We start from the raw sequence: 27,691 nt of genomic DNA, 5'->3' as shown, positions 1-27,691 counted from the left end.
GTGGCAATACTTTTAAAATAATTTTTTATTAGAACTTAGTTTTTGAGATTTTAATATAATCAGATCATTTTCTCCCTTTCTTCTCCTCCCCTTCCCTCCCCTCCCCTCCCCTTCCCTTCCCTCCCTCTAACCCACGTTAGCTTTGCTCTCTCAAATTCAAGGCCTCTTTTCCTTTAGTTGTTGTTATATGCATATATTTGTGGCCACACACACATATATTCCTTCCTAAATATAAAAATACAACCTGCTCAGACTTTATAATGCTACTTGTATGTGTTTTCAGGGCTGACGACTTGCTGATTAGATCACCAATTAGGGAAGACAATTCCTCTGTCTCTGTTTTTCTTGGTTGCCAGTAGTCCTTTTGTCTGGCGGGTAATATTTTAAAGAGAACTAGAAAAGGTTCGACATAATGCAAAAAGTTCTTTTGCCTCCTCCCCATTCAGTTGCTAGTGGAGGTGGAGAGGATTATTGCAGTGCATTGGAATTCTGGGGGGTGAGGGGTGGAGGGTGGTCACATAAGGGTTATAAATACCAGCAGCCAAACTTTGGGTTGGTTCCAGAGAACAACTGACGTACTGTAATCTCCGTTAAAGGCACAGAACAAGGAAGTGCCCTGAGGTATTTCCACCAAGGAAGCGCTAGTGCATCACCAGCTGAATACCTGAGCTAACAACTGCATATAAATCTCACACGCCAGGGAAAGTGTCGAGGAGAATTTCAACCAGACGCAAATTATCATCACCAGAAAAACAAAGGCTTCAGAGCTGGTCTAAATGGCAGGCTGACCTAGAGGCGGTGTTGCTAACACACAGTCATAATCAGATTACCAGCAGGTTGCCTGCAATACAAATATTTAACTTAATCAGCTAGTACAAATCCCAACTGAGGCCATGTTCTCCCAGAGCAGTCGTTCTAAAGAGGGCAGCTCTGCCTTCAGGGGGCCTTTGGGAATATCAGGTTCTTACAAGTGGGAAGCTACTATTGCTAGTAGATACAGGTCAGAGATGCTGCTCAACACTCTCCAATGAGCAAGACAGCTCCCCACAATAAAAAACAACTGAACTAAAAATGTTTACAAGCCGAAGGTGAGAAAGCCACTTTAGGGTATTTTCTTCCTTGGATCCCAGTTGCCACTGGAGTAGCACTACAGGATGCTTGTTTGAAAAAGAAAGAAAAACAAAACGAAACAAACAAAAAAATCTCAAAAGAGTCCAAAGTTCAGTTAGCATTAGGCAAAGGAAGAGGCTAGAGGGCGGAGTCTGCCTCCAGTTGGCTGCTTTAAAGGGGGTGTCTAACCCTGCAGTGACAGACAGGTTTTCCCTGCTTTGATTTTCCCTTCTCTCCCAAGGCAGGTAGATAATGCTGACCTCATTTGCTTTATCGGCTAGTGACTCATTCTCGGGCAGGTGTACTAACTGGCAACCTTGGGCCAACTGATAATACCTTTGTTCTGTGGAGAAAGGAACGAACAAGTATCTGCAAATTGGCAGTCTTACAGTACCATGCTGGGCTCCATCAGCCAAGGGTTTTCATCTGTGCACATAAGAGGCTGTACAAGCTTGTTTACCATGGGCGGGGGGGGGGGGGGGGGGCGGAATCAAAGGAGCTTCTGCTCTGGTTTGCTAGAAGGCTACCTGACTCTGTCAGACAGAAGCTGCAAGTATCACTGACCCTAAACTCTGTTCAGCTTGAGTTAGGGCAATGGTTCTAGCCTGTGGTCACATATCAGATATTTACATTACAGTTATGAAGTAGCAATGAAATAATTTTATGGTTGGTGGTCACCACAACATAAAGAACTATATTAAAAGGTCACAGCATTAGGAAGGTTGAGAACCACTGGGGTAGAAGAGGACAGTGTTAAACCTGCAACTGCAACTACACCCTGCTAGCCAGCCTCAAAAACAAGGAAGTTGGGGGTTGGTGCTATAGTTCACAAGGTAGAATACTTGCCTAGCATTCACAGAGTCCTGTTCCATTCCTAGAGCTCCATAAAACCTGGCGTGGAAGCTTGTAATCCTAGCAGCTGAGGCAGAGACGGGGATCAGAAGTTTAAGGCTAGCCCTAAGCTACAAGACACCCCATCTCAAAACCAAAACCAAAAGATTGACTGGATTGGATGCCTCAAATGTACCACTAGGTGACATTTATTACACAACATGGGAAACTTGGCAGACCCTAGGAGATTCTTAAGTCTACAGTTTATCCTAATCACAGGCACGAAACACAAATGACTCCACATAGACGCAGATGTTATTCATAATGTGATGCCCAAACTACTATATCCTTTCTGCCCGGGCTTCAAGCATGACTCTTGTTGGGGAACAGGGGTGCAAAGGACAGGAGAAGTTAAGACTCAGAAGGTCAATCTACAGACAGTTTCCAAATGAGGAAAGCTTCTTACTAACCACCAGACTGAATAGGTTTGTTTGTTTTGTTTTGTCTTCCGCTCCCCTACCCTTCCCAGGAAGGTCACACTAGGAGAATTCTTTGGCTCAAGTTTCAGTGTTATAAACAAAGGTCCCTCCTTTCTTATTAATCTCCTGTTAGACATACACAATTCCTTTTCCTCAATAACCAGAAACGGGATTTCCTGAAGAGGTTAGCTAACAGCTTCTCCTCACAGTTCTTTGAAAACATGCTTCAGTCATGGTTTCTGGAAAGGCCCCTTCCTGTCTATTTCCCACAGAAAGAGATGGGGCCATGGTGAAAGTCTCAATGCAGATGGCTGAGGAGTTTACTTGCTGAGAAAGGAAAAGGGTCTTCTGTTGGTGTCTGAATGACACCCCACCAGCCAACCAGATTCTACAACCAAAGGAAAATCTTCCCTAGGAATAATGACTTTTATTTTTCCACATCATGGAAACTATTTCCCACAGCCTAACCTGCAACCTATGGGTTTATCAGCACTGCTGTGCCAAGGAAGCCTGAGGATCTCCATAGACTGGACTATCTGGCTATCCCCAGAGGAGTTAGTCAAGGCAAAGCATGGCCTGTGTTTCTACCTCACAGATTCTTATCTTCCCTCAGAGTGTGTGCTAAAGAAAACTTTAAGCTGAAATGACTTTTAATATGTATTTTCATTTGATTTTTCTTATTGAAAATGATTTGCATCTGAAAGTTGAGTCGATCTTTATGAATCCAGTCTGCTGCTGGGGCAAGGGCAGATTAATCAATTGCTGAACTCCAACAGATTAATCCAGAAGCTCAACACTTATCCCCATCGTGAAAATGATTCAGTCCTTAGAACAGGTTCAAAAAGACAATTATGCAACTTCTAGAGGGCTGGGCAACTGGCTGAGAGTTTCTCTCTCATTGTTTTCATTTCCCAAGAGCTCAGCCAAGAGTGCTCCTCCCTCCTTGACCAAAGTCCTCTGCTGGGAGGAGGCGAAAAAAGGCTTCCCTATTAGGAAAGTTAGTAACTTGGACTTGATCACAAACCTGGGGGTGGTGGGAAGGGGGTACTGACCATTTTATAGTAAGTCCCTACAGACTTTAACAAAGCACTTCAGCACCCTCCTCCCTTCACTTTTAGGCTTGCCATGCCAACATCCACCACTCCCTTCCCCCACCCCTGTAGATAAACACCCTGCAGTACCCAGCTGACTGACTGATTCCAACCTTTATAGCCATAATATTCAGTGGTAGGAAGCTTATTCTTAGAAAACAATGAAGCTAGCTGGCTCTAACAGCTAAGCCGCTACTGAACTCCGAGCGCCCTGAGGGAACTAACAGGCTAGACATAAAAGCAGTAATACCCAGCAATGCCCAGTGAATCTTCTAGCCTCATCAAATTCCAGAACATCTCTCAAAACCCCTTTGGGGTCCAATGACACTTTCGCAGGGGTCGCATTTCAGATATTTACATCATGACTCATAAGAGCAGCAAAGTTACAGCTATGAAATAGTAACGAAGATAATTTTATGGTTGGGGGTCACCACAACAAGAGGAACTGTAGTAAGAGGTTGAGAACCACTGCAGTAAACCAAGGAAAAAAAAGTCTTATCAAATCCAACACAACTCATGCCCTCCAGGTGCTCCTTTTTAAATTTCTATCTAGCCAGGCATGAGAGGCAGAGGCAGGCGGATCTCATTGAGTTTGAGGCCAGTCTAATCTACAAGGTGAGTTCCAGGACAGCCAGTAACTGTTACACAGAGAAGCCCTGGCTCAGAAAATAAAAGTTAGCATTTAATGCTTTTGAAATATGGTCATGTAGCCCAGACTGGCCTTGAACTCATGATCTCCCAACCACAGCCTCCCTTGTGCTGTAATTACAGTCATGTGCCACCATGCCTGACTAATACAATGTTCACAGCTTGTTTACTTCATTTTCTAGCTCACTGGAGACCAGGCTGCTACAGGCAGACCCAGGGACTGCTGTGGAAGTGACGGCAGCAATACAAGTGGGGTCCTTCAGGAGATGGTTTCAGAACCCCATACTTATCCAGATTTACACATTCTCAATGCACGTTTAGAAGTGACATAGTATTTGTATCTCCTTGTCTACTTTAAATCATGTCTAGGTTACTTATAATACCTAATGCAATATAGATCATGTTATGCTATATTTTTTAAAACTTTGTTTTATTTTTTATTGTTATATTGCTATTTCTTATACTTTGGGTTTCTTCCTAAAATATTTTCAATCTGTAGTTAGTTGAAACCAGCTATACAGAGAACAAAATATGCTTAACATCATGGTAGTGGGGAAAAAATTCAAAAATTACCTCCTCACTATTTATCTATATAGATCGTCAGTCTGACCAGTACAACACTGTAGAAACCCCAAACAAGAACTTAATAGGCACTCAGACTATGGTGACTCAGGGACATTTACTACAAAGCAGCCCCTTGTATCCTCGAAAATATCACCATAAGAGAACAATATCTTCTAATGTCAACCTGTACTCTTTTTTTTAAAGATTTATTTATTTATTTATTTACTTATTATGTATACAGTGTTCTGTCTGAATGTATGCCTACAGGCCAGAAGAGCGTGCCAGATCTCACTACAGATGGTTATGAGCCACCATGTAGGTGCTTGGACTTGAACCTCTGGAAGAGCAGTCAGTGTTCTTAACTGCTGAGCCATCTCTCCAGCCCTCAACCTGTACTCTTTATGGAAAATGTATGCCCAATACCCTGTTGAGAAAATGAGGCAAGCTGGGGTCACAGCTTAGCAGAATACTTGCCCAGCAAGTTGCAGGCCCAATACATGCATACAAAAATTTTTAAATAATTTGTCCACAAACTAGGATCTGCTGAGATGAAACTATTTTATAGCCTATAGGGATGGATGCCAGTTTTCCCATTGCTGATGAAACAGAGGTATGTGCAATGGGTCTGAATTTTCTCTAACTACCAAACAGTACTCAGCTCTGATGACCTTTTTGTAGCTACAAATTACACTGTCTCCAAATGTGGCTTCTGCCTGTGTCACACTAGGATCGGGGTCTATAACGTTATAACCTTCCAGGGTTAGTGCGCCTCTGTTTTGGTGCCAGTAGCCCCTTCCTCCTCTGAGATAAGGTCTTGCTTTAAAGGCTGTCCTAGAACTTTCAGTGTTGTCTCAGATGCCTAAGACCTGAGATTACAGGTGTGTGCTACCATGTCCTCACTTTATATTTTGATGGTAGCAGTGTCATCTGTGGAAGTAACTAGCACTGGTGATAGAATGAAGTGCTACCTATACTATTTCCAAATCTATTCCTTGTACCATGAAGGGTATGCCAGCAGAATGAGAGACTTTTGGGTAACTGTAATTACAGGAATCTTGAACCAAGCACCTGAGCAGCAAACCCACACTTTATGGTCTAGTCATTTGATCACCTCCCGTTATTTTGATTTAGACTCAAAATTTTAGTACCAGAAAGACTAACTATGGTAAAGGACTAAACACTTTGCAATTAAGACAGAACTTGTCCAACTCTCCTACAAGTGAGGAACTTGTACTTGAGGAGTGTCAGGAGGATTCATGGGCTGCTTGTTGCAAGTCAGAGATTTCTTTGACTCAATGTTTCATTTAATAATTCATGAAAACCTTACATTGTTTCATATCAATAAAGTCTCCCTGAAAGGTGTGCAAAATTAACACTTCAGGAAATGGCTAACAATAGCTCAGCTTGAAAAACAGGACTATGAATACAATTTCAATGCAGTAACCAAATCAGTTAATTTGAAAGTCCAAGAAATCATGAGGAGATTCTTAGGCTAAGAGACAAGGCTTAAACACTTTCTTCCATATCCGTAACTGGCTATAAAAATTGAAAGAAACTACAACAGAAAAATGTTCAAAGATATTTTCTTAGACTTCCACACAAGTGCTTTAGTAGTAATAGAAGTGAGAACAAGGAAATCAGGACCCAAGAGAAAAATGCAATCTCAACTGTCATCTAAATTTTAAGCATTAGTGAGAAAAAGGAGAAAAAAAAGGAGGGCAAGACTTACCTTAAAGTCTGCCAGCTGCTGGCTGATGACATCCACTTCAGTGCCCACAACCCACTGGAGCGCTTCGGCCTCTTCTGCAGCTGCCGTGGCATCATTGAGCGCTTTCAGTTTCCTGTAGAAGTCCTCCACTCTGCCCAGTGTGAGCTCCAGCTGCTCCTGGCGGGCTTTCCCTCTCTCTGTCAGCTTACCACACTGTTTATTAAGGGCTTCTAGCTCCCTCTTGAGACCTAGTAAGTCCACAGTCCCCTCTTCCTCCAACATTTTTCGACACTCTGCTTCAGAGTCTTCTATGTCAACCCTGAGGGCTTGGATTTTGTTAAGGAATAGCCGCACATCCTCAATTTGTGACTGGAGGCTATCCATGTCTCTACCAATGGCTCCCATGCCATCTAGCTCATCATCCAGGTCAGCCAACTGAGAAAACATTTCTCGAACTCGACAATGAAACTGCCCAATCCCCTCTAGCTTGTTCTCCATGGTCAGGCAACCACTGTTCACTCGTTGTTTCACCTCTAGGAACTCTTGCTGGGCAAGCTCAGCTTGATGCACAAGTGGGGAGGCATCAGATCCAGCTGGGGCATCTTCCAGCAGTCCCTGAGTGAAGTTCCTCAGGTAGTCTACCTGAGGCTCCAGGGCCTGCACAACTTCTTGCTGAGCTCTTAGCTTCTCAAGATTCTTGTTGCTACAGGCTTGAGAGCCCAGAGCATCGAAGATTTCAAGCTGGTGTTTGGCTCCTTCAACCTTCTTTTCAATATTCTTAAAGCTTTCCTGGAATTCCTTGAGCCTCTGAGTCATTTCTTCTAGAGAGCCCGTTTTGGCCTGTAGCTCCTCTGTAATGGCATCCATGTTCTGGTTGAGTCCAGCCTTCTCATCCCGGATGTCATCTTCATCTATTTCTGAAGAATTGATCAGAATGTCAGCAGCACTATTCAGTACTTCCAGCAGGGAGCGGCGCTTCTCTGCCTCACTCAGCATTGCCTTTGACCTCAAGAGGCTGGCCTCCAACTGCACTGGATCCAAAGTAACCTGCAACTCAGACATCTTGGCCTTGCAATCTTCTATCCAGGGCACAAGGTCTTCCACATGCCACTGATATTTCTGAGCTTTCTGCATACAGTCCTTGAGCCTAGACTGTCGGTCTGCAGTTTTTTTACTAAGGTCTTCCCAGTGGCTTTTGAGTTCAACCAACTGATTTTGTAAAGTCTTTTTCTCTTCTCCAGGAGGCACAGAAAGCAGTAGAGATTCCCCCTCGGCCACAATCACCTCATAGGAACCACTGTGTTGATTAAGGTTCTTCTGAAACTCTTCATTCTCTTGTAGCTGAGACTGGAGTCGCTCCAATTTTGCAGAAATTGGGCAGATTTTTGCTTGCTGGCTTTGTTTTTCATCCAACCAGGTCCTCAGCTCATCAAACATTTGTTGGAATTGTTGGGTGCTGGCGAGAGCTGCCTGGAGTCTGTTCATGCGATCAGCTGACATAAGAAAATGAAATTAAAATCAATCAAGCCTGAACATGGGATATAAAATGTTTGCTAACAGGGTATGGTTTAATCTTAAGAACAGAAAATAAACATTGAGAATCTACCATAAAAATATGTATAAAGCCAGGTTCCTATACACATATTCAATCCTCTTATTAATCATGTAACATGACCTGACATGTCTAAGTCATAACATTTCCAGAACAGAAACAAGTTAATAACAAAATTTTTCTTTAAAAAAAAAAAAAAGTTCAAAATAGGGTAGAGAGATGGCTCAGCAGTCAGGAATACTGACTGCTCTTGTAGAGGACTGACCCATGTTTGGTTCCTAGTACCAACATGGCAGCTCACATCTTCTTGTAACTCTAGTTCCAGGGGTTTAGACACCCCTTCTTGGTCTCTACAGATACTACATATAAGCAATGATAAAATTAAAAATGAAAAAAACTTAAAAATTGCAAAATACATTATAACTTTGCATAATGGGGTCAAGGCTATGCATGCCCATCAACAACATACAGAAAACAAGTGCTTCAGCTAAAGTGTGTATTGAACTCCACCCATCAGTGCATGCTTGGACACGAGCGCCTGCAGGCTAGCTGATGGAATGTTAGAGTTTCTATCTCCGTGACTGTGTTCAGTTATGTGGAGCTCCATAGATGCCAGTGCTCAATGGATAATAACCACAACAGCTCTCATAATTACTGGAAATAAGGCTAGGATGACATTATGCCAACCCTAAAAAGTGACTTAAGGGTCACCCTAAAGTCTTGGCTACTGTGCTATTCTTTTGCTATTCTCACTTTAGCTTACCTGCAAGCTCTTCTAAGCCCTGGAGTGGCAGGGCAACTGTCTCCAAACGTTTCTTCAGCTCATCCTTGAGGTACTGCTCACCAATGAGGAGCGAGAGTTCATCACACAGCGTCTGAGCCTCCTTAATCTCATTGTCTAATTGTCCCAAGTCAGACCGAATCTCACTGGTTTCCTCTAGTTGCTGCTTTACAGCATCAGGTTGGGTGCTGATGGCCGACTGGCCACTCAGTCGCTGTCCAACTGCTTTCACCTTTTCTGATAAGTCCTGGAGCAACTCTTGGTACTGGGTACTTTTAACAATAGCTTGATCAATTTGGCTGGAACGGGAGTTAAGCTTGTCAGTGAGCTCAACCCACTTCTGATTGATGCTTTGGAGGTCTCTCTGCACGTGGCTGGTGGATGGAGAGATATCTCCAGGCCCTGTTAGGATGCCCTGAGCTGCCTCATTCAGCTGCTCATGCTGTTGCCTTCGTGCTTCAAATTCCTTCAGCATAAACTGAAATAGAAATGACACAGAGATGTTTAGACAGAGAAAACAGATCTAAAAGCAGTGTCAAAACAAAAACTGAGTTTGAATTGTGCCAGTCCATTTTGAAAATAAGCCATAAAACTCCAGGGACCAGATTACTAAGATGATGCAGCATTATCTTAAGAATTGCTTAGCCGGGCGGTGGTGGCGCACGCCTTTAATCCCAGCACTTGGGAGGCAGAGGCAGGCGGATCTCTGTGAGTTCAAGACCAGCCTGGTCTACAAGAGCTAGTTCCAGGACAGGCTCCAAAACCACAGAGAAACCCTGTCTCGAAAAACCAAAAAAAAAAAAAAAAAAAAAAGAATTGCTTAATATGCTGGGCTATGGTGGTGCATTCCTTTAATCCCAGCACTTGGGAAGCAGAGGCAGGGGGATTTCTGTGAGTTCAAAACCAGCCTGGTCTACAAAGTGAGTTCCAGGATAGCCAAGGTAATACAGAGAAATCCTGTGCCAAAAAAACAAAACAAAACACAAACAAATCTGAGGAAAGAGAACCTTGTCTGGGGTAATGAAATCCACTTACCAGAAGAAGCACTCAAACTCAGATTTCTTTGCTCTAAGTGTTAATCTACATTGCTCACCTGGACCTGCTGTTTCTGTGCATTCAACATGTTGGGGTCAATAGATAGGGGTCCCAGTACTCCCATCATCAGTTCCTTCTCCATCAGCCAAGGGCGGAGCTGGGATTCTGCAGTTTGGAAACAGGCCAGATGGCTTGCAGATTCCTCTAGCTGCTTTTGGCGAGCCACAGTAACCTCGGTGGCCTTTTCCCATCGGGAATCTGTTGAGAGGAAATGAGAGAATGCCGTTGGCCTGGTCTCTAAGCTGTACTCCTAATATACAACAGGAAATGACATAAGAGCCATTATTCGACATTTTTAAAAATTAAAAATAACCTTAAAAATATTTAAGAACTAAAGTAATACAAATAGTTCTGTATTCATTGGGCTAGTAGTAACAAGAAACTTCACTGATGAAAGTGAATGGAAGCACTCTGTCCCCTACAGGCTATAAGAATGAATTACATAAATTATCTTGTGTTATTTATTAATTAGATATACAATTATATACAGAAAATATATATTCTTTTCATTAAAAGAAATCTTTGTAACAAATATCCACCTAAATTATGTGTAGTCAAATACTATGAACACACAATATCTCTTTATTAGATTACTTCCCATTTCTCTTTTAATTTAATTTTAATTATGTAAGTCAGTGTGTGGGTTTGTGCACACGAGCGCAGTACTCTTCAGAGGACAGAGGTGACGGAACTTGAGTTACAGAAGTCTGTGAGCTGCCTAGCATGGCTGTTGGAAACTGAACTCTGGTCCACTAAAAGAGCAGAATGGGCCTGTAACCACTGAGCCAGCGCTCTAACCCCAGGTTTGTTTTGTTGTTTTCTTTTTTGATACAGGGTCTTCTTATGTGGCCCTGACTGGACTAGAACTTGCTATATAGTCCAGGCTGATTCAGATTTACAGAGAACTACCCATTTCTACCACCAAGTACTGGAATAAAGGTGTGGGTCACCACTTCCCACTTTCGTTTTTATCCTCAATATTCTCTTAAACTTCTGCTCAGAGTAGACTATCAGCTTGACTTGTCCTAGAAAGCCAGATTTCTGTTGATTTAATTTCTAAAATGTTCCCTATCCAGGTCACGTTCTGGTCCTAGAGACAGAGACAGGCCTTTGCTTGCTTTTAAAAGTTAACTGAAACCAATTCCAGCTTTACAGGGGGTACTGAAATTTTCAATTTGCTTTGGAGACAAGATATTTTAAGTATAAAACATTACTGTGATGACTTACTGAGCTCTTCTTGCATTTTTTTCCAGTTTTCTGCTTCTTTTGAGTTGGGATATGTCCTCAATAATCCAGCCAGAGCTTCCTTTACTTTCTGGATCTTAGGGGAATTCTGTTCCAATTCAGTCAGGAAAGCCTAGAAGAAAGTAATCATACATGCCATAAGATTCTGGGAGCAGAAACATGGCTTTGTGTGTGGTAGAAATGAGTGGAAGACTGAGTGGGAAGCCTCACTTGTTCTGGCCCTGTGTATGGCTTGTTTCATGAACTTAGCTTCAGTATTGGCTGTACAATGAAAGTGACAAGATCTGAGTTCATTTAAGCACAACATGTCAATAAAACTCAACTAAGTAGGGACCATCACTTCTTATTAATTGGAAGTGCCAAGATAAGATTAAGATTATGGCACTAGCTTGGTAGTTGGAGAGCTGACATGCCATACTCAAATTGGGATATTTAAAATTATGGAGAATTTTTTAAAATATTTATTTATTATGTATACAATATTCTGTCTGTGTGTATGCCTGCAGGCCAGAAGAGGGCATAGACCCATTAGAGATGGTTGTGAGCCACCATGTGGTTGCTGGGAATTGAACTTAGGACCTTTGGAAGAGCAGGCAATGCTCTTAACCTCTGAGCCATCTCTCCAGCCCCTGGAGAAAATTTTTGTAAGAAAAATTTTATGTTCTTATATTTTCTGATAATTTCTTTAGTCCACATTTCAATTTTTTAAAACACTAAAATTAGGCCGGGCAGTGGTGGCGCACGCCTTTAATCCCAGCACTCGGGAGGCAGAGGCAGGCGGATCTCTGTGAGTTCGAGACCAGCCTGGTCTACAAGAGCTAGTTCCAGGACAGGCTCCAAAACCACAGAGTAACCCTGTCTCGAAAAACAAAAAAAAAAACAAAAAAAAACCACTAAAATTATTATGTAAACAAGTATTTGTCTGCTGTATTTATGTGTGCCACATATGTGCCTGTTGCCAGAGAAAGCCAGAAGAGGAACTGGATCCCATGCAACCAGTTATAGATGGTTGTGAGACACTATGTGAGTGCTGGTATCTGAACCTGAGTCTTCTGCAAGAGCATCAGTGTTTTTAACTGCTAAGCCATCTCTCCAGCCCTTTACATTTCAATCTTAAGAATAAATACATAGGCAATTTTTTTAGGTTCTCCTTATAATTGTAAGGATGCATAAATGAGAAAGGCTTAGCTGTCTGGTAGCATTACATGGTAAATAAGACTCAGTGAGCTGATAATGTGGGGGGCAGGGGGATCATTCCTCTTTCTGCAAATATGTCTTTTTTTCCCCGTTTCAAATCTGAATTATAACAACAGGTAACAAAAATTCTCAAGGAGACTTGAGTGAGTTGTGTTAAAAAAATGAGGGCTAACATACCGCCAATTACAGTCAGGAACTGTCTCCATTCAGGCTCAGTCCTAAGACTGGACAGGAGCACCTGTAGGAGCACCCATACTGCTGGAATGCAGCTCACTAGCAAACACAGTACCTTGTTAGATTCTGCTTGGGCTTTTACTGTTTCTGTCTTGGTTGGAGACAAAGAGGCATCCATGGCTTTCAGAATTTCCTCTTTTGATTCTAACCACTGTAATACAGAGCTTGCTTCTTTCTGAACCTCCTCCATTCTGCTGAGGACAGTCTGAAGGCTTTCCTGGCGTTCTCGAAGGACTTCTCCCAGTTTCTCATACTTTGAATTTACATCAGACATGTCACACTGGATTTCTGTAAGATCTAGTATCAGAGAAAAAACAATGAGATTGGTAATCCTGCTCCCCTTCATTTCTCATTCCCAAATGATTTGTCAGGATAAGCACCTCTCCTAATTCTTCTAGTCAACTAGTAATTGTCTTCCTCCAAATCACATCAAAGTTCCTGTTCAAATACACAAAGTAAAAGAACCCCTATTAATCTGCTTTCTGGCTTTGGCATTTTATACAAAGATACACGCCATAAAATGCTGAATAAATGTGGGAAGGACAGAGTGAAGAAATGAAATAAGATGTCACTAAAGCATACTTCTGGGATTAATCAACTTGGAACATTCTTCTCCTTCTTCTTCAAGCTGCTGAGAAATAGTTTGACACTATTTCAGCAGGAGACTGAGGGTGGACTAGCTTTTTTCATTTTGAGATAATCTGATATAACCAAGGCTAGTGAAAGCCTGAACTCCTAATTGTCTTGCCTCTACCTCCAAGAGCTGGGTTTATAGACTAATACCCCTGTATCTGGCTTTAGAATACTTCTTTATAACTCACAGATCCACACACACTTTATAGAAGGCCTTTCCTTATTGACTGGCTCTGGTGGCCTAGTATCTTTGCTCAGCACTTTTAGTTCCAGGATGCCAACCTGTTTAGCCTATAGCCAGCTAACAGGGAGGCACCACAGTTGACCCTCTCCAGATTTTCACCATCCTCATGCCATCATTTTCACCATCATTCATGCCCCTCCTGGCAGCTGTTAATTCACACATATTGGAACACATACATAGCAAACATGAACACTGTAACACACCCATCAAGGAAGCACTGTTGAAATGAGTTCTCACCTTTGCAGGTGTGGTATCCGTTTACACTGCCTACAGAGCTTCCTACAGAGGGTGGTATGGAACCTGAGCAGAAGGACAGGGAGACAAACAGGGCAAGACCAACGTGTTAGGAATACATATAAGCACAGCATTTCTTTTTTCTGGCTTGCATTTTTGAGCTTGGGTTATCAGAAAGCTAACACAACACAAGACAACAGCTCGTAGAGACAGGTCACTTTAGCTGTCAGGCAACAAAGTGTCACTTGTGATATTTCAGTTCCTCTGCAGTATGATTTGTAGCTCTTTCTATAGAAATAGAATTCATCTTAAATCTTCACCTTGGATTCCTGGAAACCTTTCTTGATTCTGGGAAACAAGTATTGCTAATTCTAAGTCTTTAGAATGGTATCTGCCACATTTGGAATACGGATTTATAATAAAGTTAAAACATCACCTGTAATATCAGAGTCTGTCATTTTAAAGAAAGTGAGCACAGAGCACAGTTAGGAACATGAAAAGTAGGGTTACCAAAAAGCCCTTCTTACGGTGTTGCTCTAGGAAATTGCTTATCTTCTTCTTCCTGGCATCTTTTGGCTCTACGTCCTCTACCAGAAGACTGATTAAAGCATTGAGAAATATGGCCCACAAGCATTCTAAAAATTCTCCTTGGGGCATCTGGTCCTGTTTCTAATTGCCACAGTTTCACCTATATTCTTCTCAAATTTCTTCCTTTTATTTTGGAGACCTTTCTAAGTATAAATCAGTTTATGGAATTATTAAGATTATAGAGAAGTCAAGAGAAATATTCATGACATAATGTTGAATCGAAAGGACAGAATCAGACTGCGATTATAACTCAGAGGTAAAGCACTTGCTTGGCACATACCAAGCCCTAGTTTTTATCTCCAGTACTAAAAAAAAGAGGGTGGGGCAAAAAGAGGGCAGGGAAACACTTCTCTATGTACTCTTTATGTGGTGCTGTCTTATCTAAGATTAAACTGAAAAGTAGTTGTTAGATTGGTAGGTACCTTTCTTAACTATTAATATTCATGTATTTTCAATTAAAAATGGAACAAACAGAAAATCATTTTCCAGTGCAATAATGTGATCATGGAAAACAAACTAGACTAGTCATGAGGAGAGAGTCCTGGTCAAGACCATCACTAACTCATATGTGAGTCTTAATCTGTGGGCAACTTTAGTTTCTTCTGCTATGACAATCAACACATGCTGCTTTTGTGGAGAACGGACAGCTCTTGCTATTTCAGTAACAGGTGTGTGTGTGTGTGTGTGTGTGTGTATTTTTAAAAGTATTTTTTCAGTGTCATTGATTGTAAAGGCCATAGCTTTTTGCTAGTATTTTATAATATTGAAACCTGTATATGAAAACTGCTGCATAGTACTATACAAAGGAAAATAGCAATAGCACATGTAGAACATGACAAAACCAGTTATATATAAAAAAGATCAAGCAAATGCTCGTTAGGACAGAACTGTATAATCACAGAATTCTCAACATTCAGGGTCATGAAGATGTCAACTTTGAGGTAGCTTCTGTCATTAATGTTAGTTTTAGGTGTCTTCTGTGTTTAAAAAAAAATTGAATCCCTTATTTGATTTTTTAGTGGCTTACCTCGAAAACAATGATCCCCTGCCCCCTACATCATTTTAAGCATAATTCAATAGTATTCTAACAGTGAACTGTTAAAAACATATGTCAACATTTGCAACTACTTGATTGTATGAACCACATTTTATGGATAGGGTACCAAACACAATACCACACAATGAAGCAGCCATCCAATAATACTACTTCAAATTTTTTATATATTCATTAAGACCGATTCAATAGTCTTACTAACATTTAGCACCTAACACACACGAAGCCTTGGGTTCAATCCCCAGCATCCCTTTAGAACCCCCAAACAGTCATTTGATCAAATAAACAAAATTCCTAACGAAGGTACTTTAAAAAGCATGAAAAAAAAAACCCAGTTTAAACCAGGAGCCATCAAATCATCAAATCATAGCCCAGTGCACAATTATGGCCCTTTTTCTGTTTTTAAAAATAAAAACATTACATTATTTGGAACACAGATACACCATCATTTAAATTTTGTCCACGGCTGCTTTTATGCCACAGCGTTAGAGGTATATAAGAATATGGTCTGTAAGGCTTTTTACTATCTGGATATTTACAGAAACAAGTCACTGACTAATCTAGCCACATGCTGATAATTCGCCAACAAAGAGGTTCATACATTAGAGCACTACTTCTTTTTAGTTGCTGCTATTGTTTCTGAGAAAAGTTTATATACAGTCTTATCTCCTAGGTGACTGAGAGTAACCCTTAAGTATGGAATTCACTTCCCTCTAGCTGCTAAGTTCTGGTATTACAGGCACATGCCACTGTGACCAGCTTTTTAAAATTGTGGGAACCCAGACCTACAGAGTTGGGTATGTCTTACTATCTTCTGAATACCTTTTTCATAATTCTTGAGTTCAAGCCTACATTAAAATATCTTTATTAAAGCCCAATCTACTTCACCGAAATAACAACAAAGCAAAAGTATATGAAGTCCTATATTAGACTATACACATAATCAGTTCTTTGAAATGTTCCGTCTGGAGTGTTCAAAGAAACAATTAACTTTAAAGTATTAATAGCCAGGTCTAATGGTTCTAACCTTTAATCCCAACACCTGAGAGTCAGAGGCAGACAAATCTCTGTGATTTCAAAGCCATTTTGGTCTATATAGTGAGTTCCAGGTTAGCCAGAAGTATACAGTGAGACCTTGTCTTAAAAACAAAAACAAACTACTATAGGCTGGGTGGTGGTGGTAGGACACCTTTAATCCCAAAGCGAGTTCCAGGACAGCCAGGGCTGTTACACAGAGAAACTCCATCTTGAAAAACCAAAAAACCGGGGGCTGGAGAGATAGCTCAGAGGTTAAGAGCATTGCCTGCTCTTCCAAAGGTCCTGAGTTCAATTCCCAGCAACCACATGGTGGCTCACAATCATCTGGAATGGGGCCTGGTGCCCTCTTCTGGCCTGCAGACATAATATGGTCTGCAGACAGAATATTGTATACATAATAAATAAATAAAATATTTAAAAAAATATTAAAAAAAAAAGAAAAACCAAAAACCTGAAAAACGACAACAACAAAAACCTACATGGGCCCTGCAGTGGCGCCAGCACTTGTGAGGCAGAGGCAGGCGGATCTCAGAGAGTTCAAGGCCAGCCTGGTTTACAAAGTAGCAAGTTCCAGGACAGCCTGCAAAGGTCTTGAAAAACAAAACAAAAAAATCTTTACTGCTCAAAGCGGGAAAAGCCCCCAAGATGATATCAGGCTCACTGATATACGAACTTTGGAAAAGGGAGCAACATTGTTTAGCAGGACAAGAAGCAGGTAAGAATAAGAGAACATGGTCTTGTGGGGCTTCTTTCTTCCCATATTCAACTTTGATTTTTAGTTTAGTTAAACAAAAAGGCTCCTCCAGGGGCTACAAGCTGAGTGGTGATGTAGTCATCCCATTTTGATGACTGTACTCACCTGTCTTAGCTTGGGAATCAGGTGCTGTGATCTCCATGATGAGATTTTCTAAGGAACTCCCCTTACAACTGATTTCTTCCACCAGAATCCCCTTACTCGCCCAGTCATCTAGAAGACCCTGTTAAAGAACCAAACTGGTAAATGTAACATCTGGCCTTTTCCTCATCAGTAGGGACAGGTGTTACAGACATAGTCCCTACCATTTTATGTGTATGAGTGTTTTGCCTGCATGTATGTGTGTGTGTATGTGTATATATATTTATATACACACACACCCGCGTGCACATGCGCGCGCGCACACACACACACACACACACACACTCCATTTGAATCCCAGAAGAAGGAATTAGATCCCCTAGGACTGGTGTTACAGAGGACTGTGAAACACCATGTGGGTGCTGGGAACCAAACCTGGGTCCTCTCAAGAGCAACAAGAACTCTTAACTGCTGAGCCATCTCTCCAGCAACTCCCTTACCACTTTGACAAGAAACTATGCTTATTCTGGGTGTAGTGGCGCACACCTTTAATCCTAGTACTTTGGAGGCAGAAGCAGGAGGGTCTCTGTGAATGCCGAGCAGTGGTGGCACATGCTTTTAATCCCAGCACTCAGGAGGCAGAGGCAGGCAGATCTTTGTGAGTTCTAGGCCGACCTGGTCTACAAGAGCTAGTTCCAGGACAGGCCCCAAAGCTACAGAAAAATCCTGTCTCGAAAAACCATTTTGGTTTTTCAAGGCACGATTTCTCTATGTAACAGCCCTAGCTGTCCTGGAACTAGTTCTTGTAGACCAGGCTGGCCTCGAACTCACAGAGATCCGCCTGCCTCTGCCTCCCGAGTGCTGGGATTAAAGACATGTGCCACCATGGCCCGGCTCCTTTGGTTATTCTAACAGCAAATACTCTTAGCTTCCATTCTATGAAAATAACCAGATTTTTCTCTTTCATCTGCTCTTGATTCAGCTTGCTTTGCTGAGAGAAATGACAAACACATGGCAGTTATTTAGTCAGAACCTGTGTGAGTATGAGTCAATGTGGAGGACTGCTTCCAGCCATGAAGGGTCTTCCAAGCCTGTGTTTCTCACTTCTGATGAGCTAGAGTTCTAGCTCTTTTCACCAAGCCTGCTGACCCAGTGTCTGCTCAGTTGCTCATATGAAGCTCTCTAAATCTCAAGCATGAGTAATAAAAATTCTCAACCACAAGATAAAAATGTAAGCTTCTCAAGAAATGGAATTTTACCAATCTTTTCTATAATGTATTTTAAATTTCCTATCATATCATGAGAGGCACCCAAGAAATAGCCTGTGGTAGATTTGGGGAAACCGTGTTTTAAGTAACATAGGCTGACAGGAATTTCTCCAACTTCCACTTCCGAATTTTGAAATTAAAACCATGTGTCACCATGCTTAACTTTGTTTTTGGTTTTGAAATAAGAAACTTTGCTGTGCTCAGTTCTAGGTAGGCATATGGAACCATGTGAAGAAGGGAATTCCGGTGTGGACAGATAAACTGGATTTTTCATGCTACCTCCCCTATTGTATCTACAGTTCAGTCTGTATACACTTTCAAACTACTCTCTACCCAGACTCCTGGAGACCTTTTGTTTACCTACATTCAAGTGTTCAATCTGCTTTTCCAGTTCCTTAGTACTCATGAAAGTATCTACAGGTGGAACATTTCCTTCAGTTTCTTTCAGCCATTTCTGGAAGGTTCTAATCAGCTTCCGGAATTCATCCAACTGCTCCTGGCAAGTTGATGCATCTTTCTCTCTGTGAACAAAAATGTTGTGTTACTCATTAGACTAAGATTTATAAAATGGACTTGAACTAAAATTAGTTCATCCTGGGACTCTAGGCACCAATTTCCTAACAGGGCCCTTCCTTTCCATAGTAAGGTTTGGCTGTACACACAATGTAGAAAAGCATCAAACTCAAGACTCTATTGCCCTTCTTTGGACATTTTTAGGGAAAGAAGTCTTTAATCTTCCTCTAGGCTAAAGTGAAAGTGAGAAAGCTAAAGGGAGCCTGCTATTTAGGCACTGTGATACAATGGAAAGAATGCTGCCTTTGGATCTCCAGTCCAGCTCTGTTATAGTTCAGCTGTTTCAAGAACTAACTTAAGGGCTGGAGAGGTGGACAAAGTACGTAACAGCACTTACTGCTTTACCAGAGGACTTGGCTTTGGTTCCCAATATGGTGGTTTACAATCACCTGTGATTCTCATTTTAGAAGTTGCCTTTTGGCCTCTGGGGGCCTGTATGTATATATGTGTTAAATATAAACTCATGCAGGTGTATACACACACACACACACGAGTCTTAAAAAAGAAATCTGGTGCTGGGAAGACGGTTCTGCAGTTAAGACCTCTGGCTCTTCTTCCAGAGGACCTGGGTTCATTTCCCAGCAACCACATGGAAGGAAGTTCACAGCTGTCTGTAACTTCAAGATTGACACCCTCACATAGACATGGAAGCAGGGAAAACAATCAATGCACAAAAAAAAAAAAAAGAAGAAGGGCTAGAGAGATGACTCAGTGGTTAAGAGCATTGCCTGCTCTTCCAGAGGTCCTGAGTTCAATTCCCAGCAACCACTTGGTGGCTCACAACCATCTGTAATGAGGTCTGGTGCCCTCTTCTGGCCTGCAAGCATACACACAGACAGAATATTGTATACATAATAAATAAATAAACAAATAAATAAATAAATAAACTTTAAAAAAAAAGAAGAGAAAAAAAGAAATCTGACTTGAGTGCTGAATTTAAGGCTCTCAAGATTAGATGATTGGCCATAGGCTCCACATGCCCATAAATAAAATAAACCAACACAGAGAAACCCTGTCTCGAAAAACCAAAAAAAAAAAAAAAAAAAAAAATAAATAAATAAATAAATAAATAAAATAAACCAAGAAATGGACATATCAGGGATCAATTCAGAGATCCTGGGTCTCCTGTAGCTTCAACAGATGAGAAGACAAAAAGCCCTCTTGGCCTTTGTCCTCAACCAAGCCATTCAATCTGCTGCTAAGTATTTATTTATTTTTGAGACAGGGTCTCTTATAGCTTATGCTGGCTTCACACTAGTTACATATGTAGCCAAGTCCGGCTTTGAACTCCTGATCATTCTGTTTCTACTTCCAGCTGGCTGAGATTACAAACTGGCTGAGATTACACGTGGCTCTAAGTATTGGTTTGAGCAAGTTTTCCTCTAGTCATCAATAAATCAATATTGCATTTGCATCTAAACCGAGTAAGAAGTCTTATTCATGATCTTAAATCCATGTGGGACTCCTAATGGGAAATAGTGAGTAATCTAACAGTCAACTAAAATCGGCAAGTATTTGTCATACATTCCTGCGTCTGTGCTAAAAGAAGAATCTGGATGTTTCTCTTAAATAACTTAACATTATCCAAAGGACATTGACAAGTACATGTGTGTGTCTGCTTGTCTATATGTGCACCATGTGCCCAAGGAGGCCAAAAGAGGGCACTGGATTCCCTGAAATTATACTGTGGATGCTAGCAACCGAACATTGGTCTTCTGAAAGAATAGTAAGTGTTCTTAACTGTTAAGTCACCTCTCCAGTCCATGAATAAAACTCATAATCATATCTAGGAAGTCTCTAGTTTTGCTGTTTATTTTAAATTCAGTTGTAATCCTATTACTATTCCAAATTTGTTCTGTTTGCTTCGGGTGACCTGGGCTTTTGGTCATTCAGACCTGATACTGAGAAGAATCAATTAGTAATAGATGTTGTAATTTGAAAGAAGTGGCTTGAGGGGAGGGTCTTGGACTTCCCACAGGGCAGGGTACCCTGCCCTCTCTTAGAACTGGAGGGGGAGGGGGAGGGTGATTGAGGAGCAGGAGGGAAATGCGAGGAGGGGAGGAAGTGGAAATTTTGAAAAATTTATAAAGCAATAAAAAAAAAAGAAGTGGCTCATGAGAGAAAGATGCCATGTGACAGAGCTCAGATGGAGGAGTTTATACTGGGGGGAAAGTGAATGGAAATGGGGGGAAGAAGAGGGGAGACTGGCCTCTGGGGATAGGAGTGGGAGAAGAGAAGAGAGAAAAGAGAGACAGACAAACAGAGAGAGATAGGAGGTGGGCAGGGTCCTTTGAAAGGGAAACATAGTGAATGTGCACAGGAGGTGCTCTTAGAGGCTACAGGTGAGGATGTGTACTCCAAGGTCAAGCCAGTATAGATGCCTGAATACTGACAATAGAGACCAATAAACATGAAGTGTATTGGGTAACTTACCTAAAGAAGAAACTTTTTTTTTTCCCCTAAAAAAAGAGAGAGTAGCCTTGGTTGTTCTGGAACTAGTTCTGTAGACTAGGTTAGTCTCAAACTCAGAGAGAGGTGTCTGACTCTGCTTCATGAGCACTGGGATTAAAGGCATAAGCTACCACTGCTAGGAAAGGAGGCCCTTTTTGATGTATGGGCTCAGTAGCAGAGTTTTGGACACCACTTTTTATGGTAAGGAAGTAAGATCATCTCATCCCACAGCAAGACAAGACTGGTTCTGTATCATGACCAAGTCCGATGAGCACTTACCTTTCTTGAACCGTCTTCTGCAGCTCTGTAAAATCCTTCTTGAGTGTCTGTATCTTGTCCTGGTGCTGAGACAGGTCCAGTGCAAAGCCAGAGGAGTCCAGCGCAGTAATTAGGTGTTCAAGAGTATCTAGGTTCTCCTTTTGGTCTTCCATTTCCAGAGTGAGCTCCTGTTGAGCAAGCAACATATTAAATTATTTGACCCATTATCTTACTTTTTAAAAAAATCTTTCTGTGCATGTCTGTGTGTATGTATATATGTATATATCTCGTGGTTTGTGAGTTCTTATGTGTGAGTGTGGAGGTCACAGGACATCTTCAACTGCAGGTCTTCACTTTCCACATTGTTCGAGATAGGGACTCTTTTATTGCCCCCCCCCCCTGCTGCATATGCCCAGGCTAGCTGACCCAAGAACTTACAACGATTCTTTTGTTTTTGCCTCCCATACCCCTGCAGGAGCACAGGGATTACAAAAGCAAACTTGCATTCGGTTTTACATGCAAAAACAAAAACAAAAAATCTCCAATTCTATTTAATATGCATGTGTTGTGGTAGAAACAACAGCACAATTTCAAAATTTTATTTATATAGTATATATGAGGTTGTTGGAACCCAGGAATCTCCCTACAGGAAAGGAAGATACAAATGTGGAATAAAGGAAGAATCCTAAAGTGTTGTGTTTCTTTCTTTTTTTTTTTTTAAAGATTTATTTATTTATTATTATTATGTGTACAATATTCTCAGTATTCTGTCTGCATGTATGCCTGCAGCCAGAAGAGGGCGCCAGATATCATTACAGATGGTTGTGAGCCACCATGTGGTTGCTGGGAATCGAACTCAGGACCTTTGGAAGAGCAGGCAGTGCTCTTAACCGCTGAGCCATCTCTCCAGCCCAAGTGTTGTGTTTCTATTGGATAATTAGCATGATTTCATGATGTATTCCTAATAATATCTGATGACAGGACCTAGAAGCAATATTTCAGTAGTTTATCTATTTTATCTAGTGTCTAGATTTTGATTTCTAACCATTATTCCCTACCAAAAGTGGGGCTTCTTCAGGAAAACAACTGGCTTCAGGTATGAGACAAGTAAACTAGAAAGTACTCCTATGTTGATGCCAGTATGTCAGAAGGACATAAGGACACAGCTTAAAGGGAATCCTACTGACTGAATTAGGTGAAACTTTTGCATACCACAAATAATGAATAATACTCATAATTAAACTCTCTCTGATATTTTTATAAAGAGAGAAAATAATTAGCAATTGGTGAATCAAGGAAGGCTATTACTTGTTGAGCCATTCCTACTTTACTACAAACTCTAAAATGACTCAAAATAAAACTAAAAAATTTAGGAACCAAAACAAAATATTAAGATCCTACTTAGAAAATGGAAAAAAGAAAACTGGGTAGGGCTGGTGAAAATCCAGCATAGGTACTTTCTCTCACACCTGATATGGTGGTTTGAATGGGAAATGTCCCCCATAGGCTAAGGTATCTGAACACCTGGTTCCCATTTAGTGACACTGCTTGGGTAGGTTTAGGAGGTATAGTCTTGCTGGAGGAGGTACATCACTGAGGGTCACTTCTGAGAGTTTAAAGCCTTTACCCACTTCCAGTCTCTCTCTGTGTCATGCTTGTGACTGAGGCTATAAGCTCTGCTGCCTGTTCTAGTTACCATGCCTGCTGTTAGCTGCCACCTGTCCCTGCCATGACAGACCCTTACTCCCTGGAACCTTAAATGAGCCAAAGTCAACTCTCCTTCTTTAGGTTGTGTTGGTTACGGTATGTCATCACAGCAACAGAAAAGTAATGTAGAAACCTGGTACCCTGTACCACATGGTGAAAGAGAAGGACTTATGCTAATTGTCCTCTGACCGCCACTTGCAATCCCTTTCCCATGAATGAAATGTGAAAAATAAAAGAGTAAGCTAAATAGACAAGGCAATAATGTAGGAATGTATGTGACGTCCTACAGATGTGAATGTGGGTTATCTAGAAATTCTGGAACTCAAATTGGCCACTCCTTACTCAGGTTAAATGTATACATAATATTATGACCCAGAAATTCTACTCCTAGGTATTTATTAGTGGTAGTTGATAATATTTTCACCTATTACTTCCAGTTCTGCCACTTCTAGATATATTGTAGGACTATTTTCCAACATCTTTGAAAGTTGGGTATGGGTATTTTAGCTGGTCTCTGACAGTATCTAAAACCTGCTTTGACTAATGAAATATAAATGGTTATGCTATGTACTCTTCCTCTTAAGAAACGAAACCATTAAAGCACATGTCAGAGTGAAAACTATATCAACCTGCATATGGTTATAATTACAGTGAGCTGATGAACCTGCTGATCTTGGAATAACCTTATATAGCAGAAGTGAAAAAAAAATCCACACTTTTTCAGAATAGACAGACAACTTCTAGTTTACAAGCTGGGCCTCATAATTCAAAGGCAATGAAAGTAAAGTTTCCAGCATTACTGACACAGTCTGTGCTAAGTAAATGCTAGCTCTTTTCTTGCCCTTCCTTGTATTATACCAAGATGGCAGGTATGTATCCTTACCTGGATCTGTTGGGAGAAATGTGCAATATCTTGATCTGGCTGATTCCCAGAGGCCAGCATTCGACTTTTGTTTTCCATGAACTGCTGAAGCTTGCTGGAGAGCTGCTCAAACATCTCTGCCTGGGGCAGGAGCTTCTTTAGGTTGCTCTCTTTTTCTTGCTGCTGGCGCTGGAGCTGTTCGAAGCGCTGGCTCACCTCTGCCAGTTTGCCCTGCAGCACTGAGGCTGTGGTGCTGTCAGCAGTCTCCATGAACTGAGTGACCATCTCATGGGTGGCTTCCAAGCTGCTTTTTTGTCTAGCAATGTCTTGTTTCAGTTTCTGTCATCAAGAATGAGTCTGTCAGTTAGGGCTTAGTTACTCTAATATATCTGAGTCATTAATTAATAACTTTTAATAACTCCATGATCAATGAGATTGGGAGACTGTATGAACCTGAAGAACACTACATCCTTTTAGTTCTCTATCCATCTCACCAAATTACTTTGATCGCATCACTTTTCTTTGGGTTCAACAGAGGTTTGGAAATCAGGGAGAAAATTTTTCTCTCTTTTTTGTGGTGCTGAGGATTGAACTTGTCCATCTTAAGTGTGTGCTCTACCACTGAGCTACACTCCCAGTCTGAGTGGTAGAAACATCTGCATGGATTAGTCAAGACCTGTAAGCCTTTCAGAAGATTCCTGTATAAGAATTATTCTCCTGTTACTTTTTCAAAGTTAATAATATTATTACAGAAAAGACAAACACATCCTCTACTGTGACACTCAGGACAAAATCTTACCATGTTGTTGGCCAAGACTTCCTGGATGACTCCTGATGAGAGTGATGCCACCTGCTCCCCTTCCAGGTTTTGTTCAACTTCCCTCATGGACTGCAACAGGTTCTCTAGGCTTTCCTGAACACTCTGAGATTGAGCAATCGCCTTCTGCAGCAAAGCAGAGCGCTCAGCCAAGCTACAGGAGAGGCTCTGGAAGCGGCTGAATATGGAATCTGGAAGATCAAAGCCACAAGAAGAAACACTGGATACTAATTTTATAAGGTGTTTTGAAGAATAAAAAGCTGGGTGTGGTGGGACATGCCTGTAATCCCAGAAGAACTTGGAGGCCACCCTGAGCTACACAGTGAGTTCAAGGCTAGGTAGGATACATACATAGCAAGTCTCTTGATGTGGGATTTCCCTCTGTATGCTATGAGTATGTTTTATTATCACTGGTTAATAAAGAAGCTGCTTTGGCCTATGGCAGGACAGAATATATGTAGGTTGGAAAATTAAACTGAATGCAGGGACAAAGAAGGTGGAGTCAAGTAGACTCCATGTAGTTGCCGAAGGAGAATGCCAGCCAGTCACTAAAGGAACAGGACATGTACAAAATAAGGTAATGCCACAGTCACATGGTAATACATAGACTAATAGAAATGGCTAGTTTAAGATGTAAGAGCTAGCTAGGAGCATGCCTAAACCATTGACTAAACAGGGTTGTAATTAATATAGTTTTAGTGTAATTATTCGGGTCTGGGTGGCCAGGAAAAGAACATGCAGTCTCCATTTACAGTCTCTGGTATCAGGAAGGAAGGAAGGAAGGAAGAAAGGAAGGAAGGAAGGAAGGAAGGAAGGAAGGAAGCTCAGTAGTGTATGCCTTTAATCCCAGCATTCAAGATGCAGAGGCAGGTGGGTCTCTGTAAATTTGAGGTTCCCCTGGCCTATATAATGAGTTCCAGGACAATCATTGTTACATAGTGAGACCCTGCCTCAAATACAAAATGAAACAAAAATCAAACAAAATACTCAGAAAGTAGAAGTATTTAAATTGCATACATTAATTAAAAATAATTCAAGTTAAAACAAATGGAATATTTTTGAAGTATATCAGTATAGTAGCCAAATTCAATAATTAGTTATTTGGCATTCAGTAAGAGCCAGGAATTATGCAATATGCCAAGGACTAAAATAGTTAAGATAAAGTTCTGGTCTTAACAAAATGAAGACTGCAAATCAGCACTAGTAGAATAGACATAACAACTAACTATAAAAAGCCCTGACTACCATACCGGTACTAGAAGCACATTCTAGAGGAACTCAACAATAATTATTTCTTATTCTTTGCTTTTTGAGTGACAAGGTGTGGTGGTTTGATGAGATGTTCTTTCATGAGTCTTTGACACTTGAATACTTGATCCCCAGAGGATAAGACTAGGAGGATGGCCTTGTGAAAGTGTGTCACTGAGGGTGGTTTTATTTAAGGCCCCAAAAGCCTCCTGATGCTCAGTGCACTCTCTCTGTGTATCTTGCTTGTGGTTCAAGCCATGAGCTCTCAGCTCTTCCTACCAGCATGACTTTGCTCTGTCATCTGGGACTCTGGCCCTCTAGAACAGTAGGCCCAATTAAATGTTTCCTAAATAAGTTGCCTTGGTAGGGGTGTTTTTTATCACAGCAAAGCAGCTAAGATACTGGGTTACTGGTTAGGATTTGACAAAGGCCATAAAATCTCAGGTTTGTCTCCTTCCCTTTCTCCCCTTGACTCTTGGCAAGTAAAAAGGATATTTACGACATACAAATCATATTTTAGAATGTACACACATTATGAAATGACTGCATCAAGTTAGTTATCATGGTTACTTCACGTACTTAGCACTTTTCATGGTGAGAACATTTAAAAATTCACCCTCTTAATAATTTTCAAATATATAATGCACTGACTAAAAAGCCATCATGCTGCACCTTTGGCTAAATCTTGAAAGATGAACAGAATTTCATCACTAGTGGAGAACCCAATGAAATAAATGTTAGGTAAGAAACAGAAGAAACTTCAAAGGCAGTAAAACTTGAGAATGGCAAGTTTACTTAGAAAATGAAAGAAGCATGGTACAAGTAGACAGCAGATACTGAAAGGGTTGAAGGCAGTGGGTAAGAGTCTCCAGTGTGATAAGAGAGTTCACTGGAAAGTGAGCTCTGTCCCCTGCCCTTATCTTATTGCTCTGGATACCCGCTGACACTGTGTGCTATATACTGCAAACCAAAGATCACAGTAGACCTAAGGGGGTAGGAGTACCGCTACTGTGCCATACTTGTAGTTTCTTGAATAGGCCTGGAGTCCAGGGCTGGCTCTCCTTCAATTTCCATTAGGTCATGGAATGCTTTCTGAAGCTTCTCTACAGGGACTTGGTGCTCAGCCAATTCTTCCTGTAACTGCTGCTTGTCCAAAACAAAAGCAAACAAACAAATAAAAAACAAAACCCCCACATTTCAATGAGTAATTAAAGGTGATTCTATCAACCTAAAATAGTAGCCAACCTTATAGAAATATTTTATTTATCCACAGACATAGATGTTAAAGAATTTATGAATCAGATCTTGCTTAAGCTACCTCAACTAATGCATTAGTATTTATTTTA

General features: G+C 41.1%; 1 protein-coding gene across 22 annotated transcripts in view; it reads right to left on the bottom strand.

Annotated features, from left to right (window-relative positions):
* The window catches only part of Macf1 (microtubule actin crosslinking factor 1), a 338,997-nt gene that overhangs the window by 73,615 nt on the left and 237,691 nt on the right, over nt 1-27,691 (bottom strand). For 20 of the 22 annotated variants that reach the window (XM_041651076.1, XM_041651084.1, XM_041651079.1 and 17 more), the window contains 12 exons: nt 27,365-27,488; nt 25,080-25,288; nt 24,302-24,619; nt 21,733-21,899; nt 18,794-18,950; nt 17,186-17,303; nt 13,650-13,712; nt 12,591-12,832; nt 11,087-11,216; nt 9,858-10,057; nt 8,747-9,242; nt 6,453-7,924 (listed from right to left, as the gene is read on the bottom strand). In XM_041651076.1, coding sequence (XP_041507010.1) covers nt 6,453-7,924; nt 8,747-9,242; nt 9,858-10,057; nt 11,087-11,216; nt 12,591-12,832; nt 13,650-13,712; nt 17,186-17,303; nt 18,794-18,950; nt 21,733-21,899; nt 24,302-24,619; nt 25,080-25,288; nt 27,365-27,488 — 3,696 coding nt within the window. The remainder of the gene's footprint in view (nt 1-6,452; nt 7,925-8,746; nt 9,243-9,857; nt 10,058-11,086; nt 11,217-12,590; nt 12,833-13,649; nt 13,713-17,185; nt 17,304-18,793; nt 18,951-21,732; nt 21,900-24,301; nt 24,620-25,079; nt 25,289-27,364; nt 27,489-27,691) is intronic. The other 2 variants (XM_041651085.1, XM_041651099.1) reach the window with 1 other exon arrangement.

This window comes from Microtus oregoni, unplaced genomic scaffold (assembly GCF_018167655.1).
Source record: "Microtus oregoni isolate MIOR12 unplaced genomic scaffold, Mior012 000005F_ref0000423, whole genome shotgun sequence".
NCBI lineage: Eukaryota > Metazoa > Chordata > Mammalia > Rodentia > Cricetidae > Microtus > Microtus oregoni.
This window is presented reverse-complemented; position numbering and strand designations above follow the sequence as displayed.